We start from the raw sequence: 19,482 nt of genomic DNA, 5'->3' as shown, positions 1-19,482 counted from the left end.
CAGGCTCGTTCGCGGCGAAGGCGGCAAAGCAAGCGCGCAGCTCGGTGAGGCCCAGGGAGTCACATTCGGGGCATCCACCTTCGGTCAGGTCCCAGGCAGCGAGCGCAGATAATGTGACGGTCCCCGTCAGGAAGAGGGCCTCTGCACGAGGCGCAGGTCGAAGGCATTTTAAACAACGCCTCGAATTTGCTCTTTATTAAGGACAAAAAGCGTCGCAGAGGCAAACACTTGAAAAGTTATTGCTTAGTAAAGGATATAACGTGATGCGCGCTGGATGGCGTAGCAGAAGGCTTTGAAGGCGGCTGAAGGCGCCGGCGTCCTCGTAGCAGTCCTGCTGTAGGCTTGTCGACGGCGGGCGATAAAACTCCAATAATCCAGAGGATCCAGCGAAGAGAAGGTCTTTGCTGAAGGAGATTAAATCTAAAGCACTCTCATGATGGGGCGCCTAATATATAGCCTTAGCCACGCCAATCTTGGCGGGCTCTGAGCGCGCGGGCGTGAAGCGCGCTCGTTGGTCGCGTGTTCAGAGTCGCCCCGTCATTGGTTCGAGCAAGTTGCCGCAGCACAGCCAATGACCGAGCTACCTCGCTCATTGCTGTCTGCTGTGCAGCTGCAATGCGTTTTACATAAAGACTTCAATATTTCTCGAGAAACGGAGTTTTCCCATAGCGTAAGCTACTTACGCAATAGGAGAGACCTCTCGAGAGGGAACACAGCAAGACGGAAAAATTTCTAACCGGTATGCACCTGTCGGGGATCACCAGTGATCGGTTCTGTGCAGAACTTGCTCATCTCAAACGAGCCTAATGAAATGCATGCTGTTGTTCATAAGCAGAGAACATGAACATAAGTAGCCTGCTGTCGCTCACATGTTGCATGTTTTAAAAATGCACTCTTTTAACATTTTAAAATATGTTGTTCACTTTAATATTCTAATTGCAAATAGACTACAGAAGATGAAAGTTGAGTTTTTAGGCTTTAATTTGATATCAAGTATGTGAACACTGATGATATTTTTATTATAAAACAGATCATTTGTTTTTTAAGCCACACTTAAATGGCCCACCTGTTGACCAGTGACCGTTAACAGGTCACCAAACAGTCACCAAAATTGGTACATACATAGTTCTCATCAAGCCTGACAACTTTCATAATCATAATAATTAGACCCACCCAACAGGAAGTCAGTCATTTTGGATTTCTTTATTATTGCAGTCTCAGAACTTTTAAATACTCCTCTTAGGGGATTCATGAGACTGTCGCCACATTTAGATAAAATTATGCCAAGACATTGAAGATGCTAAATTGTGAACAGATTTTTTATATATTGAATGGAGTTGCCATGGAAAGGCATTAAATTAATGGCAAAAAATTGGAAATAGGATGTGTCTCAAATCTTCTGTGTGCAATGTAGGATTTAGATAAAAATTGAGATGTGTGTTTAGTCTTGGGGATAATCACATGGATGTCATTATTTTGGGTCACGGTCATAGCACCACCACCTGGCAGCAGGAAGTGTGGCTCTTACAACAGACTTTAAAATAGTCCTCTTATATTTACCCAAATTGCTTCAAAATTGTTTAGAATAATGTCAAATGCCAAATGCATGTGTCAACCTTGCATTGTTTTATGAAAGCCACCAGGTGGAAATGGACCCATGGTGCTTGGGCCTGTCATCACTGCTTGCAGCTATATTTTACATTGCAGTCTGTAGCGACTCGTGAGTGGACACTTCAATCAACATATTCAAACCACGAATAAACCAGTTATTTTCTGTAATTGGACTCTGGGATGGAAATGTTCCTTTATTTGGATTTATTTTTAAATTGATCTAATATCACACATGGAGATCATAATGAAATTGCATGAAAGCAATGTAACTGTTATCATCACAAATACTTGGTGTAATCTTTATTTGTAATTAACAATGTGTAATATAAATGTTTTGTGACATTATATACCCTGTCTTGTTCTTATGCTCTTTAATGTGTAAATGTACTCTTTTTTTTCTTGCATATATTAAATTCTTGCATTCATTCAATACAAATGGTTTTATACTGTGTGAAGTGCTCCCCACTCACATTCAACCTGTTTAAAATTATAAAACAACATGACAACATGTTTTTTCTTTAATTCATCATCCCTGAGTAATGGTTGTGGTGAAGTAGGTCTGTTTAGATTATGTATTTGAGATGAATTGTACATAAAATTGTCCATAATAATTCCACGCTGTGGGCACTGTCACTGAAACAGACTGCAGCGGAAATTGTTTTACACTACTAAGCGAATCTTCTGCTCTGAGAACGCAGAAGTGTGATAAAGGCCTATGGATGAACCATAGACTAATGGCACTTTTCCACTGCACATTACGGTTCGACTCAACTCTGCTCGCTTTACTTTTCTGAGCTTGCATTTCCACTGCAGTTTAGTGCAGCCTCAATGTGGGTGGGATTATAGGCTGATCGTCACAGTTGCAGCAACTCTACTGCTGTGACATCATCTTAAACGCGACACAAACACACAAGAAACGAGCAATGAATGAATGGTGTTCTTGATTCTCGGCTTGTGGCTGTTTTTCACAGCAAGACGACAAACTTTATTTCAAAAGAGGCTGACGGAAGCAAGACAAAATACTGCTAAAAAAAACAGGAGAGTTTGGGAAATCCTACACCAAAGTGCAGATGAGGACATCACTGTGTTAGCTCAAAGACGATGCACGAGGGTAAGTTAACCTGTATGACAGACAGGTACCTTCAAAAATGTTTTGTCAATATGATCATGGCAAACCAAGCTACTTTAAGAGAGCACCAAGTAATTTTGTTCACTGAAATTTGGAAATGGACTTTTCCACTAATATCCATGAGATGTGACACAACACCACAGGGTGACAGGCTAGGGTGGTGACCAATAGATGGCTCCAGTAATATCACTTTTGCTCCATCTAATTGCAGTGCAGTTTAGTCAGAGAGACTGAGGGCAAATTATACAAAGTTGTAGTTATTTTTAAAACCCCAAATGTTTCCAAGGGGTGCTCACTGTCTGCAGAGCAAAATGTGAAGAGCTTAACCTGGTCCAGATCCACCTCTGTGGACCTAGTCAAACACCACCCCTCTCGCTAATACAAGTCTGGACCTAGTCACTGGCTGTTAACGTTAATGCAAACCCTTCGTCAGATCGAACATTCCTAATGGGGAGAATGTTTTTTTTTTATTGATGATAGGCAAAGGTTAGGTAAAAGTAACCATAAGACTTGCATGGAACTTTAGATGCTGGCATAGCTAATATTGCCTTCCCTTCTCAAATATTTTTCATGATTTCATGATTTTTCAGCATGGTCAACAGCATAATTTCTGTGATAAACTGCATGACTAGACTATCTGTGCACCCCTGCCTTCTTTTTCCCACTGCATTAAGATGTAAGCTATTTGTGAATTAATCTCAATTATATGTGAAAAATGTATAACACCTGTCTGCTGTTTTTGTCTTCTGTTTATTCCTTTTATATGTACACTTAGGGTCTCCGCCTCAAGCAAGAAATAATAATTAATGTACTACAACAGGCTAGTTGTGAATATAATTTAGATGGAATATGTGAATATAACTTTGGATGGACTCAGCCTTCATGTTATAGGCAATGCTTTATGCTATTTTAATCAAATGGTAGAGTAACCCATCCAGTAGTCTGAAAACAGCCAGGTGACTTTGCCACACTAAAGAAAAAACAAGAGAACAAGTGTGCTCTGAGACTGATAGCGAGGCAACCACTCCAGCAACATTTGGGAGTAGACTGGAAGTGTTACTTAATTAAAAATGTATTAGTTGCATACTCCAATGTTCTCCAAATGTTGCTGGTTTTAGTTTTATTTCTATTCACCTTGATTTGCAAAATGTGCAGATAACATAAAAATCAATCTTTGATCTAGCACATTTTTATAAGAAGATATTAATAAGATACTAAATTTCACTTTAGTATATTAAGTTTCAAGAACACAACAAAACGTTTTTTCATAAAATTATAATGGATTAAAAATAAAATAAACAGGTCCCACACCATGATGGCCAACAAGGCATCATCATCGTTCATTCTCAAGAACATTGGTAGGTGAATCTTCCTAACAGAGTGGTGTCGGTTCTCCTCCACACACTCACAGGCCAGCTGAATCAGTCTCATCACGGCCTAGTACTTTTGGCAAAATTATAAGAAATTTAAATAATAATGTACTTTGTAAAGTGCAGCTCATCTACAGGTGAAACTCGAAAAATTAGAATATCGTGCAAAAGTTCATTAATTTCAGTAATTCAACTTAAAAGGTGAAACTAATATATTATATAGACTCATTACAAGCAAAGTAAGATATTTCAAGCCTTTATTTGATATAATTTTGATGATTATGGCTTACAGCTTATGAAAACCCCAAATTCAGAATCTCAGAAAATTAGAATATTACATGAAATCAATAAAAAAGGATTTTAAATACAGAAATGTCGGCCCTCTGAAAAGTATAATCATGCATATGTACTCAGTACTTGGTTTGGGCCCCTTTGCATTAATTACTGCCTCAATGCGGCATGGCATGGATGCTATCAGCCTGTGGCACTGCTGAGGTGTTATGGAAGACCAAGATGCTTCAATAGTGGCCTTCAGCTCTTCTGCATTGTTTGGTCTCATGTCTCTCATCTTTCTCTTGGCAATGCCCCATAGATTCTCTATGGGGTTCAGGTCAGGCGAGTTTGCTGGCCAATCAAGCACAGTAATACCATGGTCATTGAACCAGGTTTTGGTACTTTTGGCAGTGTGGGCAGGTGCCAAGTCCTGCTGGAAAATGAAGTCAGCATCTCCATAAAGCTTGTCTGCTGAAGGAAGCATAAAGTGCTCTAAAATGTCCCGGTAGACGGCTGCGTTGACTCTGGACTTAATAAAGCACAGTGGACCAACACCAGCCGAGGACATGGCTCCCCAAACCAACACAGACTGTGGAAACTTCACACTGGACACACTGAAGCATCTTGGATTGTGTGCCTCTCCATTCTTCCTCCAGACTCTGGGACCTTGGTTTCCAAATGAGATGCAAAATTTGCTCTCATCAGAAAAGAGGACTTTGGACCACTGAGCAACAGACCAGTTCTTTTTTTCTTTAGCCCAGGTAAGACGTTTGACATTTGAAGCCCATGTCCAGGACCCGTCTGTGTGTGGTGGCTCTTGATGCAGTAACTCCAGCCTCAGTCCACTCCTTGTGAAGCTCCCCCACACATTTGAATGGCCTTTTCCTGACAATCCTCTCCAGGCTACGGTCATCCCTGCTGCTTGTGCACCTTTTTCTTCCACACTTTTCCCTTCCACTTAACTTTCTATTAATGTGCTTTGATACAGCACTTTGAGAACATCCAACTTCTTTTGCAATTACCTTTTGAGGCTTTCCCTCCTTGTGGAGGGTGTCAATGATGGTTTTCTGCACAACTGTCAGGTCAGCAGTCTTCCCCATGATTGTGAATTCAACTGAACCAGACTGAGAGACCATTTAAAGGCTCAGGAACCCTTTGCAGGTGTTTAGCTGATTAGAGTGTGACACTTTGAGCCTACAATACTGAACCTTTTCACAATATTCTAATTTTCTGAGATTCTGAATTTGGGGTTTTCATAAGCTGTAAGCCATAATCATCAAAATTATATCAAATAAAGGCTTGAAATATCTTACTTTGCTTGTAATGAGTCTATATAATATATTAGTTTCACCTTTTAAGTTGAATTACTGAAATTAATGAACTTTTGCACGATATTCTAATTTTTTGAGTTTCACCTGTACATAAATGCATAAACAAAAATAGTCAAGCAACACATAAACATTCCCTGTACATACATGGATTCTCTGTGTCGGGGTGACCTCCATGACGTCTGGCTCAGATGGGGTGACCACCATGACATCTGGCTCAGGTGGAGTGACCTCAATGACATCTGGCTCTTGTAGGACTGTTTCTTGGGTGATTGGCTGTGGGACTTGGCTTTGAAGAAAAAGTGACAAACAGTACAATGTTTTTATAGTGTGCGTTATTTTATATTTATTACAAATTACCTGCATACTGGGAATGCGCATTATGAAAATTTTCAGCCAAAGTTATCAATACCTTGCCAGAGGAAATGCCTGAAGTAACAGATGGCACCACCACCTCCTGATTACAGGCATGTCAGAATTATAAAAAATCCTTATTGCTCCACAAATAACCATACATTTATACAAACTCACCGCAGCAAAATCAAAGGGCTTCGCAAGTGTCACATAGAGGGCGTACTGAAATACAAAATCAAAACTTTTATGTTATGTTAACATGGTATAGCAAATATAAGACCACTTACCATCAACATGAATCTACGACAGTCAGTCCCTCCCAGCTGAAGTGGTGCACGCTGTTAATTAAGAGTGGAATAAGACCATATACTGTACATACATTATATAGTGTACTGTATAGGTATTATATGATGACACTACATTAAAGATTATAAAGGTTTACATGCAAAGAAGTAAAACAGCTGTACCTCACAGTCTGTTAGTGAAACCATGGTCCAATTTGATTAGCCAAGTTTCTATAATAAAACAATAATACAATACATTTCAATATTACTAACAATAGAGCAGTCACATATAAGTAAAAAAAAATATTTTTCATATTGTAATAAAAAAGTGTTTAAAACAGAACTACCCATCCTGGTGTTATAGCCAGAGGTTTGGTTTTACTGTATGAATGAATTATACAAATACCAATACTGGAAACATAAACCAGAACTGGTTGAAACATAAAAGTATGGTTTTCACAATACTTCCCAAAGGTTTCACAATACAAGGAAAAGTTAAATGAATTATATGTTTTTACTAAAAAATTCTAGGGAGAAATGACCATAGCCTAAACATGCGAAAAACAGAAGGGTTCATACATTTTCAAACATTATCACTCACACACACACACACACACACACACACACACACACACACACACACACACACACACACACACAGTATAACTGAACTGTATAAAGAAACACACATATCTTCCTGTTGAACTGCAATATGAATGTGATTTGCAACATTAATTTGTACCTCATGTAAATGGTTATACACCATTTTACAGAAGGCACAGTGGTATTTGTTGCAGCACACTGTGCATCTCTCAATAGAGAGAAGGGGCTGATGTCCTTGCTTCAGCATTGTCTGATGCATCTGTGCAGGTTAAACAAACACAAACACACCACTGAAACATCTGTCAGCAAACAATCAAAAATATGACAACTTATCGTAATACACACACTGACTACACTTGCTAAAAGCTGCCACCTCCATCCATCCATCCATCTTCAACCGCTTATCCAAAGTCGGGTCGCGGGGGCAGCTACTCCAGCAGGGGGCCTCAAACTTCCCTATCCCGAGCCACATTAACCAGCTCTGACTGGGGGACCCCGAGGCATTCCCAGGCCAGTGTGGAGATGTAATCTCTCCACCTAGTCCTGGGTCTTCCCCGAGGCCTCCTCCCAGCTGGACGTGCCTGAAACACCTCCCTAGGGAGGCGGCCAGGGGGCATCCTTACCAGATGCCCAAACCACCTCAACTGACTCCTTTTGACGCAAAGAAGCAGCGGCTCTACTCCGAGCTCCTCACGGATGACTGAGCTCCTCACCCTATCTCTAAGGGAGAAGCCCGCCACCCTTCTGAGGAAGCCCATTTCGGCCGCTTGTACTCGCGACCTAGTTCTTTCGGTCATGACCCAACCTTCATGACCATAGGTGAGGGTAGGAACAAAGATTGACCGGTAGATCGAGAGCTTTGCCTTTCGGCTAAGCTCTCTTTTCGTGACAACAGTGCGATAGAGCGAGTGCAATACCGCCCCCGCTGCCCCGATTCTCCGGCCAACCTCCCGCTCCATTGTACCCTCACTCGTGAACAAGACCCCGAGGTACTTGAACTCCTTCACTTGGGGCAAAACCTCATTCCCTACCTTGAGTATGCACTCCATTGGTTTCTTGCTGAGAAACCATGGCCTCAGATTTAGAGGTGCTAATCCTCATCCCAGCTGCTTCACACTCGACTGCCAAGCGATCCAGTGAGAGCTGAAGGTCACGGACCGATGATGACATGAAGACAACATCATCTGCAAAAAGCAGTGATGAGATCTCCAGCCCACCAAACCTCACACCTTCCCCTCCCCGACTACACCATGAATATCACAAACAGGATTGGTGACAAAGCGCAGCCTTGGCGGAGACCAACCCCCTCATGGACTGAACTCGACTTCGTGCCGAGGACCCGGACACAGCTCTCGCTTTGGACGTACAGGGATTGGATCAGCCCTAAAAGGGACCCCCCACCCCGTACTCCCGCAGCACCTCCCACAGTCTCTCCGGGGACCCGGTCATACGCCTTCTCCAGATCCACAAAACACATGTAGACCGGATGGGCATACTCCCAGGCCCCCTCCAGGATCCTTGCGAGAGTAAAGATCTGGTCCGTCGTTCCACGGCCAGGACGAAAACCGCATTGTTCCTCTTCAATCCGAGGTTCGACAATCGGCCGAACCCTCCTCTCCAGCACCTTGGAGTAAACTTTACCAGGGAGGCTGAGAAGTGTGATACCCCTGTAGTTGGCACACACTCTCTGATCCCCCTTTTTGAAGAGGGGAACCACCACCCCGTTCTGCCACTCCTTAGGCACTGTCCCAGATTTTCACGCAATGTTGAAGAGGCGTGTCATCCATAACACCCCCTCCACATCCAAAGCTTTCAGCATTTCTGGTCGGATCTCATCAATCACCCGGGGCTTTGCCACTACGGAGTTGTTTGACTACCTCAGTGACCTCCCCCAGGGAAATAGAATCTGATCCCCCATCAGCCTCCGGCTCTGCCTCTACCATAGAGGGCGTGTTGGGATTTAGAAGTTCTTCAAAGTGTTCCTTCCACCACCCAATAACCTCCTCGGTTGAGGTCAACAGCGTCCCATCTTTGCTGTATACAGCTTGGATGGTTCCACGTTTCACCCTCCTACAGTTTTCCAGAAGCACTTTGGTGCAGACCGAAAGTCCTTCTCCATGGCTTCTCCGAACTTTTCCCACACCCACTGCTTTGCTTCCCTCACGGCCGAGGCCGCAGCCCTTCGGGCCTGTCGGTACCTTGCAACTGCTTCCGGAGACCTCCGGGACAACAAATCCCGGAAGGCCTCTTTCTTCAGTCGGACGGCTTCCCTGACCACCAGTGTCCACCATGGTATTCGAGGGTTACCACCCCTTGCGGCACCTAAAACCTTGAGGCCGCAGCTCTCCACCGCGGTTTCGGCAATGGAAGCTTTGAACATTGCCCACTCCGGTTCAATGTCCCCAACCTCTGCAGGGATGCCTGAAAAGCTTCGCCGGAGGTGTGAGTTGAAGATCTCGCGGACAGGGACCTCCTCCAAACGTTCCCAGTTCACCCTCACTACTCGCTTGGGCTTCCCAGGTCTGTCCAGAGTCTTTCCCCACCCCCTGACCTAACTCACCACCAGATGGTGATCGGTTGACAGCTCTGCCCCTCTCTTCACCCCAGTGTCCAAAACATATGGCCTCAGATCCGATGACACGATTACAAAATCGATCATCGACCTTCGGCCTAGGGTGCTCTGGTACCACGTACACTTATAAGCATCCTTATGTTCGAACATGGTGTCTGTTATAGATAATCAATGACTAGCACAGAAGTCTAATAACAAACATCCACTTGAGTTCAGATCAGGGAGGCCGTTCCTCCCAATCACGCCTTTCCAGGTGTCCCTGTCATTTCCCACGTGTGCATTGAAGTCCCCCAGCATCACTATGGAGTCTCCTACTGGGGCCCTATTCAGGACTCCATTCAGGGTCTCCAAGAAGGCCGAATACTCTGAACTGCTGTTTGGTGCATATGCACAGACAACAGTCAGAGTTTTCCCCCCCACAACCCGTAGGCGTAGGGAGGTGACCCTCTCGTCCACCGGGGTAAACTCCAACGTAGTGGTGCTCAGCCGGGGACTCGTGAGTATCCCCACACCCGCCCGTCGCCTCACACCCTGGGAAACTCCAGAGAAGAATAGAGTCCATCCCCTATCCAGGAGTACGGATCCAGAGCCAAAACTGTGCGTCGATATAAGCCCCACCAGATCCAACTGGTAACGCTCCACCTCCCTCACCAGTTCCGGCTCCTTCCCCCCCAGTGAGGTGACATTCCATGTCCCCAGAGCAAGCCTTTGCTGCCCGGGTCTGGTCCGTCGAGACCCACGGCCTTCACTGCCGCCCATATGGCAGCGCACCTGACTCCTGCGGTTTCTCCAATGGGTGGTGGGCCCAAGTGATGTAGAGGGGGGTTTCACGTCGCTTCTTCGGGCTGTGCCCGGCCGGACTCCGTGACAAGCCCGGCCACCAGGCACTCGCCGACGAGCCCTCCATCTGGGCCTGACTCCAGACGGGAGCCCCGGGCTTCCTCCGGGCAGGGTAACTCCTCCTCTTTCCGTTTTTTCCATTAGTCATTGTGAACCATTCTTAGTCTGGCCCCTCACCTGAGACCACTTTGCCTTGGGAGACCCTACCAGGAGCACATGACTCCAGACAACACAGCCCTCAGGATCATAAGGGCACACAAACCTCTCCACCACGATAAGGTGCTGGTTCCCGGAGAGGCCACCTGTCTATCGTTATTCAAATGCACTGTTTGGTAGGGGATGGGATGGATGATAGCTAGCTCATTTAATGAGCTATCAATAGCATGAATCGGTTATATTTTTTAATCGGGCATACAATTTCATTAAGTTGGTCAGTGGAAATCTGTTCTTTGTACTTTTGTCAGTTAAATAAAGTTTCGAGATAATTAACAAATCACAGATACAATTTTTGATTGCATTTTACAACATTTTCTGGAAATGTGGTTTGTGCATATAGTTTTACCTGAGTAGAAATTGAGCCTTTTAGCTCTTCATTTATGAGGTTCTTCCCCCTCAGATCCTCTAAGACCATGCACCCTGTTCTTTGCCCTCCATTCTCGGTCCTTCAAGTTCCTCATCTCTCGCTCCAGACTCTCCACCCTAGCTAAGGCTTTACTGAGTCTGGCCTTTAGACCAGTGGGACGTGCAGGCAATGCATGCATAGGAGTGGTCCTAGAAGATAGAAGGATGAAAATGTTTTGAGTAAATGAGTGGCAGAGAGAGAGAGAGAGAGAGAGAGAGAGAGAGAGAGAGAGAGAGCGGGGTTTAACACACACTTTTATTTTACCAACAATTATAAACAATCATATTTGTTCACAACGATATGATGATGATACTAATAATAAGAGAGAGAGAGAGAGAGAGAGAGAGAGAGAGAGAGAGAGAGAGAGAGAGAGAGAGAGAGAGAGAGAGAGAGAGAGAGAGTGGGGGAAAGCAAGTGAGAGAGAGGTTTGAATATGACCAGGGCCATGATGCTCACAGCTGATTGGGGCATAATTAATACAAATACTCACAACATTAGGCAGAGGTTCAGTCTTTTGGAAATGCAGAGAACAGTCCACTGACAGGTGCTCTTCAGCCCTCCTTGATGCTTGACTTGTCCTGTTGCACTGGCTAAAGTGGAAGAAAAAATACTAAAAAACAACTTGAACACGTTTAAGTATCTCATCGAGTAATACACAATACATCATTGATTCCTAAACATTCAGAGAAAAAAAAGAAAATGTAAGCTTTCCAGGCAAGACGCAGTTCATCTCGAACAAGCCTAATGACAAGCTATCAAATCCTTATAGCCTAGTGATATGCCTACTCTTTGGAGATGAATCGGGAAACTGAAGATGGGTTAGCTCCATCTCTAATACTGACAGTCTGACCTGTCAAAGTCCTCCGGCTTGAAGTGCTCACTGCATAACACAGAGGACTCACTGATGGAAAAAAACCTTCTCTACTTACAACTACTTTTCACTGTCTCCTCAACTCTTTCTCTTTGGGAAACCTTTGAAGTGTGAGAAAAGTTAGCTAGCCAGCTAACTACAGTCAGATTCACAGTCGTTCAGCTGAAACGAGAAGCTTGTCATAAAAGTCTGTTTGGAGAAAAATGCCAATATAGATGAAAATCTTGATTATGGGCAATTTAGTTAATAATATAAACTATAATATAAGCTGAGACTTTATAAGAAATCATATAAACTTTATATGATTTCTTATAAACTCTCAGCTTTGATAGCTAGTGTTATCGCTAGCTATAATAGTCTGACTCTGGTGGCCAACTAGTTAGCTGTCAACATAATGTTATAATGACCAAATACAACCAATAGTTTTTGGTTTGGTATCCCTATAGGGACATTTTTAAAAGATTGTGTGGAACTGATTTTCTGATCAGATGTGATTATTTTGTTTCAAAATTGCCAATCAAATTATCTTCTTTTCACTAATAGATTTTGCTGTATTGGAAGTTACTGTATAATCACAATTTTACCCCATTTAGAATAACCATTTAATTCTGTCCAGACGCAAGCCTCTAAGTATTCTTGATTGGCTTGCAAAAGGTATTTGGTCAGTGGTCCACTTAATGGATGGGGATGGGAATCTTTCAACTTTCATGGATTTTTGTATCAAATAAAATCTATAGCCTATTGTAAATGTAAAAAAATTAAGCATGTTTTAAAGACCATTCCAAAGAGTTTTCTTCATTCAGTACAAAACTCCTTTGCAAAATCCCTTGATGGTTCATGCGAACTCCCATCCCTTTTATTGAATGGTAATGACCTTAAGACATGCTTCCCCACAAATATATTTGTTCTTGTTTTAATTCTATACTGTATCCTACACTTCCATACTACAATGGTATTCTACAAATTTATGACAAACCAACTATAAAACAAATTGCAAACCCATTATATTAATTTTCCAATGGCTCCTAAAGCGATGGAAACTCACTTTAAAATACTTTATAATGTATATCCATCAAGTTAATTCTTAAGAATTTGATTTAATTTTGACCACAACGTTTGTATTTTTTGCCAAGTTGATGTAGAGACAACTGATCATATTTTTTTTTCTGTATACCCTTCACATATTTTCTGGGAGAATATGTTCAGTTGGCTGGAAACAAAGATCCAATCATTACCTACATTTTCTAGAAATTATATTTGGAGTTTTACTGGAGGACAAGAAGGTAGAATTTTTTGTTAATGTAATGTTTGTTCTCTGTGAATTCTTTATTCACAAGTGCAAATGTATGAAGACAAAACCTTACTTTTCAGTTTTTAAAAGATATTTTATTTGTAATTATGTACCTTTAATGTGTATGAGAAGTAAATAAGCCTGCAAATTTGCAAAACTATTGACCACGATCTGTTAGATGAGTACTAATAAGACCCCTTTGTTTTGTTTTATTTCATTTGTTTATTTTCTGGCTGCCTTTTAATTATGTGCCCTGCTTTATTGTTTATTCAACCAAATTTACATTTCCATATTTGTTTGTGTATTTGCGTTATCCAAAAATAAATAAATAAATTGCCCGGTCAAATATGGCGGCGACGTTGACGTACGACCCAGCAGCCAATGCGGCGTCTACGTGTAGTTATGTATGTCTATGGGATGAACACCCTTACCAGCGGCCGAATTCGTGTTCACGATATACTGATTCACGACATAGGGAGCTAGGAAACTGATTGAGACACACCCATTGACTGTTGTTCTTAAAATGGCGCCGCTGGACCTGGATAAGTATGTTGAAATTGCAAGACAGTGCAAGTATCTTCCTGAGAACGACTTAAAGGTGACTATTTTCATTGACTGTGTTTTCTTTCAGAATTGTACATATATTTGCCACTGGTTTATTTCTAAAGCCCTGAGGGTCGAGGTAAAGGCTGGTAAAACAGAACAGTCTCAGGCACTGGGTATAAATCTACAGCCAGCAGTCAGTTAGCTTGTGTTCCGGGATTTATTTTATCTGTATGATCGGAGAACCCCACGAAAACAACAGTTGAACACGATAACTTTGATGGAGCACAATTGTTTTGATGACCTCTTGGGCTAGCTCATTTATGCTATTACTGCTATCCAGCGAACTCGTTTCGGGTGTATTGAATTGCCTATCTGCGCATGAACAACCTCGGAATTCATTTCGATTTATGATATTTGTCTCTTAAGCCCTTTTCAGCCTTGACTGAACTGTCCTCTGCCCACTCCTCTAAAAATAAAGCCCTTTTACTTAACCAAGTCTTTTGAATTATTCCATAATGCAGTCCATAATCTAAAATTATTTCCCCAAACATTTGTGTGTTATATTTAGAATTGAAAAGATGCGTTTTGCATCTTTTATGACCTTAGACGCAGTGATCTGCTACTGTTGTCATGAGTGATGCCATTTCCTTCACAAGCGTGTTAACTAAATCTGCTGGATCTTCTCTTTCTTATTGCTCCGACAGAGATTGTGTGACTATGTATGTGATCTTCTGCTTGAGGAATCAAATGTACAGCCAGTTTCCACTCCAGTCACCGTATGTGGGGACATCCATGGACAGGTGTGAGCAGTCATTGCATCTTTGATCTCTGCAGATGTTGTGATGTTGACTTTTCTTATAATGTAATAACAAGCTTGTTTACATCTATATCAATATATATATATATATATATATATATATATATATATATATATATATATATATATATATCTCTCTCTATCTTTTGGTCCATAGTTTTATGACTTGTGCGAACTCTTCAGAACTGGAGGACAAGTACCAGACACAAACTACATTTTCATGGTATTTTATCCAAATAGAAATACATCATACTAATTGTATTATATTCACATTTTGGGAGCTTCTTATTTTCTTATTTTTCTTTCCTCTAGGGTGACTTTGTTGACAGAGGATACTACAGCTTAGAAACTTTTACATATTTGCTAGCACTTAAAGCAAAGTGGCCTGACCGCATCACACTTTTGCGTGGTAATCACGAGAGCAGGCAGATCACACAGGTTTATGGATTTTATGGTGAGAAGTCTGAGAACCGAAATTAAGTGCATGTTGGCTATTTCACAATGAGCTTGAATGAAGTTGTACGTAATTGTTTCATCGTAAGATTCAATATTCTTTACTAGGAAATGTATTACAATTTGATGGTTCTCCATTTCTGTCTGTAGATGAGTGCCAAACTAAGTATGGAAATGCCAATGCCTGGCGATATTGCACTAAAGTATTTGACATGCTAACTGTTGCTGCCGTAAGTATTGTCATAGTTATACAATTATATACATTCACCTACTACAGAATTAACCAAGAATTGCTCAAGGGTTTCTTGTAGATTTCAATTTACTGTTGCTAGTATTCAGAATCAATTTTATATGTTTACTCATTATGTGTTTTTGATTTATGCTGCCCTGCATCCCTTTACAAAAAAAAAAAAACTATATGGAGCTTTTGTCTGAGAAGAGAGTGAATAAAAAGTAAATAACAAATTTGTGTGAGAATGAAAACCCCAAGCTGTCACTTGGATTGAAAATTACAGTTTGCAATATGAATGTCAGAAAAATTTAATCGTTAAATATGTATCTTCCCTCTGCTGTACTTATCGTATTGTTACAATTTCTCCCATAGTTGATAGATGAGCAAATACTATGTGTACATGGTGGTCTTTCACCTGACATCAAAACTCTAGACCAGATCCGCACTATTGAACGCAATCAGGAAATCCCTCACAAAGGAGCATTTTGTGATCTTGTCTGGTCTGATCCAGAGGATGTGGACACCTGGGCTATAAGCCCAAGGGGTGCTGGCTGGCTGTTTGGTGCTAAGGTTACCAATGAGGTAAAGGCATTCTTCTCACCCACCTCCCCCCCATTGTCATTATTTTCTCACTTTGATGTTGTACGGACCCCATATTATTTTCTGTTTTTCTGCTAAATGCAAAGGGAGCTCTTAGGCAGAATGTAGGGGTGCACTGATCAATCGGATGATATTCATCTTAAATTTGTGATTTGGTGTTTGGACGATGGTGCCTAGATTCAGGGCCAATAATTTTTGCAGCACAAAGGGAGCCACATATTCACCGCTACTCAAATAAATAAGCACTTGCTCAATAAGCACAAAGTTGTTGGCAATTCTAAGCATTCGTGAATTGAAACTTTTAGACATGCTGTAATTCAGATGAATATGCCGGTTTGGTTTAAAAAACAATTTGAGTAACGTGTATGAATATCAGTGCCCATTTTCAAGAGTCATTATTACGGTAGTTATTCTGAATCGCTGCACAGTGAGCACGGAATTGATACTGCTAACGGTTTTAAAAGCGAATTAAACAACAAATAAACATGCCAAAAGAAATCTGAGTTTATTTGATGTAACATGAGACAGCGATTAAGACCGTTTACGATCTTGAGCACTTTCAGCTTCACTCTCTTCATGTGCTCTCAATAACTCAATCACTCATTCCAGGTCTATTCTGGGAGAATCCCTATTTCAATCAGATTAATGTTGGTTGCAATACCACTAATAACAGCAATTAACCTTTGCAGTTTAACCTTTGACGGTACAGCATCTTCATAATTAGTGATTTGCATTACAACAAAGTGCCAGTATATCTCAGTATGTCCATATAATGCAAGTTAATTGGTTAAAGCTCCAAAAAGCACATAAAGGGAACATAAAAGACACCAGTGATTCAATCCATATGTTCTTAAGGGATATAATCAGTGTGGGTGAGAAACAGATCAATATTTAAGTCCATTTTTACTATAAATTCTCCTCACTGACAAGTAGGTGGTGATAAACAAAAGAAGAACATGAACATTAAAGGGTAGATTGATGGCAAAAAGGACTTGAATATTGATCTGTTTCTCACCCTCACTAATAATACCGTTTCTGAAAATATAGATTTCACCCCTGGAGTTCAATGGATTAGTTTTATGCTGCCTTTATTTGCTTTTTGGATCTTCAAAATGTTGGTACCCATTCACTTGTATTGGACCAAATTCACATGTGTTGATATTATAAAAATTTTTTTTAAAAAAAACACCTTGGCACGAGGGTGAGTAAATGATGAGAATTCATTTTTGGGTGAACTATTCCTTTTAATTCTGCCATACTCCAAATGCCTTAAAAGTAGTCTATACAACTTGTTCGTTATATTCCAAGTTCCATGAACAATTCCTTTTTAAAGCTTTCTGATAGCCCTAGAGCAAATTTTGGAAAATAACACGTAATATATTCAAAGTATAGTTCCACATCGGAGAAGGGCCCACCTTATCCTGCCCCACACATTTGCCTGGTCCATTTAAAAACTCCTCCTTAACTACAGGTTTAAATCTGCATAACATTTAATGTTGGCAAAAACATAAAATATTGTTTCTTTGCATGTCTGTTGAACTTAAGAGTGTGAATTACGAAATGCATACGTAATTTTTGGAATTTGTCCACAATTAACTAGCCCGTTTAGTCAAGTTAAACCAAGAGATGGAGGAACAGTGAGAGCAACAAAAAAATTATGTGACCCAAAAAACAAAAGAAATGACAATGTTTTTGTGTCTGCATCTGTATGCAGAATTGTGGCTGCTGAATGAATAAGTGGTTGCCAAGGTCATCTTTTGCAGAATGTGCTAGTTAAAGTCCTGCCCCGACAGAAGTGGGAAGAGGGTACATGTCAAATGCAGTTCTTTGATGACGCATGGAAGAATTGAGCAAAACATTTGGCGGGATTTAATTCTGGACATCAGATATTGTGTTGCTACTTGGGGCAGCTTTCACCAATTGTATTGCACACTTTTCTTGTTTGTAACAAGGTCTGGGTGTTTCCATAAGACATGAAATTTGTCATGCTTCAATTTGAAAATTCTGAGAACCTGAATTTTGAGAAACCTGGTAAAATATGTATTTACATTGAAAACATTCTGTGGGCTCAAATCCAAAAAAAGAGAGCTTGCATACTCACTTACTGCTCAAAGATCTTTTAATAATTAACCATGTGGTTAATGTTTCAACCCACACAAGAGTCTTCTTCAGAACAATATTACAGTGCTTTTGATGTCTATTTCAACATCATAAGTGTGCAAACCCTCTTTTTTTGGATTTGAGACATTTAGACTCTGGACCTTTACAAACATCATTCTGGTGTGCGTGTGCTTTTGATATAACATTCTGTAGACAGATTAAAATATCTGTTTATTAAAATGCCTTTAAATTAGCTTAATTGACTTTAATAAATGTCTGGCATTCTATTGGTAAGTTACAAAAACATTTAGTAGTAGTTCTCTTATTTTTTTTACTAATTAAAAATCTATGCAGTATATACATTTCTTTGAACTTTTGCCTTAATTTATAGGACTGTAGAATGTAGGCTGGACAGTTGGCTTGAGAGATTGAGCAGGATTGGGACATAACCAGGTCAGATTTGAATCTAGGTCCCCTTGAGTGAATGGCTCTTATTTGTCCTGAGCATCTGCATAGCCCACTGCGCCACAGCTGTGACTTTTACCTTTTCGTGCAGAATTTGAATGACTTTCCCCTTCTGTTTATAGTTTGTTCACATCAACAACTTGAAGCTGATTTGCCGTGCACATCAGTTGGTTCACGAGGGTTACAAATTCATGTTTGATGAGAAGCTGGTGACCGTCTGGTCGGCCCCAAACTACTGCTACCGCTGCGGGAACATTGCCTCAATCATGGTCTTCAAAGACGTGAACACACGGGAGCCCAAGTTGTTCCGGGCTGTTCCTGACTCTGAAAGGGTCATACCACCAAGAACAACAACACCCTACTTCCTCTGAGGTCTTCATCACCCCTTGAGTCCAACCCTCTCCTTTTCATTGTTCTATCAAGCTCTCTTTTATTGTCTTTAATTTCTCTGTATTGTGTTTTTTTTTTTTTTTATTAACACTTTTTTGTAAATATTTAAGTAATCTCCACAATAACAACAGTATTTGATGGTCCGGATTATAAATCCTGTTGACTTTTCATTATTTGGTCATATGATCTTGTCAGTGTGAGAATGTGACCGTAATCAAGAGGTGGAAATCCTCATGCTGTTGTCAAAGCCACTGTTCTTATGTAGCTTTAAATGTACACATACAGCCCCCCCAAAAAACAGTTGACCATTTAATGAAAAACACTTTATGGTGTATCAACTCGGATCGGAACATGTGTTTGTATCTTTTAGAGGACCGAGTGTTCCTTGTTCCTGAAAGAGGCTGACACAAATATGTGCTGGGCATTCTGCACCTAATTTCACAAAAACAGGGACTGTGTTCTTATTCCTGGCTTTCAAATGTAGAAATGGATTGAAGGGCAATGTTCAGACAACATTATAAAGGAGGCTGGGATTGTTTTGTACATTAATATAATTGATTTGATCATCTTTTATCAGATTTGTTGTATTTTATTATAGTAGAAAACGGCAACCCTTAAATATTGAAAATAAAGTTTATTAAGTTAAATAACTGGTGTCGTCTAATAATTTGGAGGCATTTAAATGTAATTTGTTCCTGCACAGGACTGCTTGTCAGCAACCGTCGGGCGGC

At 41.0% G+C, this 19,482-nt stretch overlaps 1 protein-coding gene across 1 annotated transcript; it reads left to right on the top strand.

Moving 5' to 3' along the window:
- Nucleotides 1-13,588: 13,588 nt before the first annotated feature.
- On the top strand, nt 13,589-19,389 carry LOC127622597 (serine/threonine-protein phosphatase 6 catalytic subunit). Its single transcript, XM_052096634.1, has 7 exons — nt 13,589-13,746; nt 14,399-14,494; nt 14,669-14,734; nt 14,824-14,965; nt 15,115-15,194; nt 15,569-15,778; nt 18,484-19,389. The coding sequence occupies exons 1-7, from the start codon at nt 13,672-13,674 to the stop codon at nt 18,730-18,732; spliced, it is 918 nt and encodes a 305-aa protein (XP_051952594.1). The 5' UTR covers nt 13,589-13,671; the 3' UTR covers nt 18,733-19,389.
- Nucleotides 19,390-19,482: the final 93 nt, after the last annotated feature.

Source organism: Xyrauchen texanus, chromosome 3 (assembly GCF_025860055.1).
Source record: "Xyrauchen texanus isolate HMW12.3.18 chromosome 3, RBS_HiC_50CHRs, whole genome shotgun sequence".
Taxonomy (NCBI): Eukaryota; Metazoa; Chordata; class Actinopteri; order Cypriniformes; family Catostomidae; genus Xyrauchen; species Xyrauchen texanus.
Note: the sequence above shows the minus strand (reverse complement) of the source record. Positions and strands in the feature narration are given on the sequence as shown.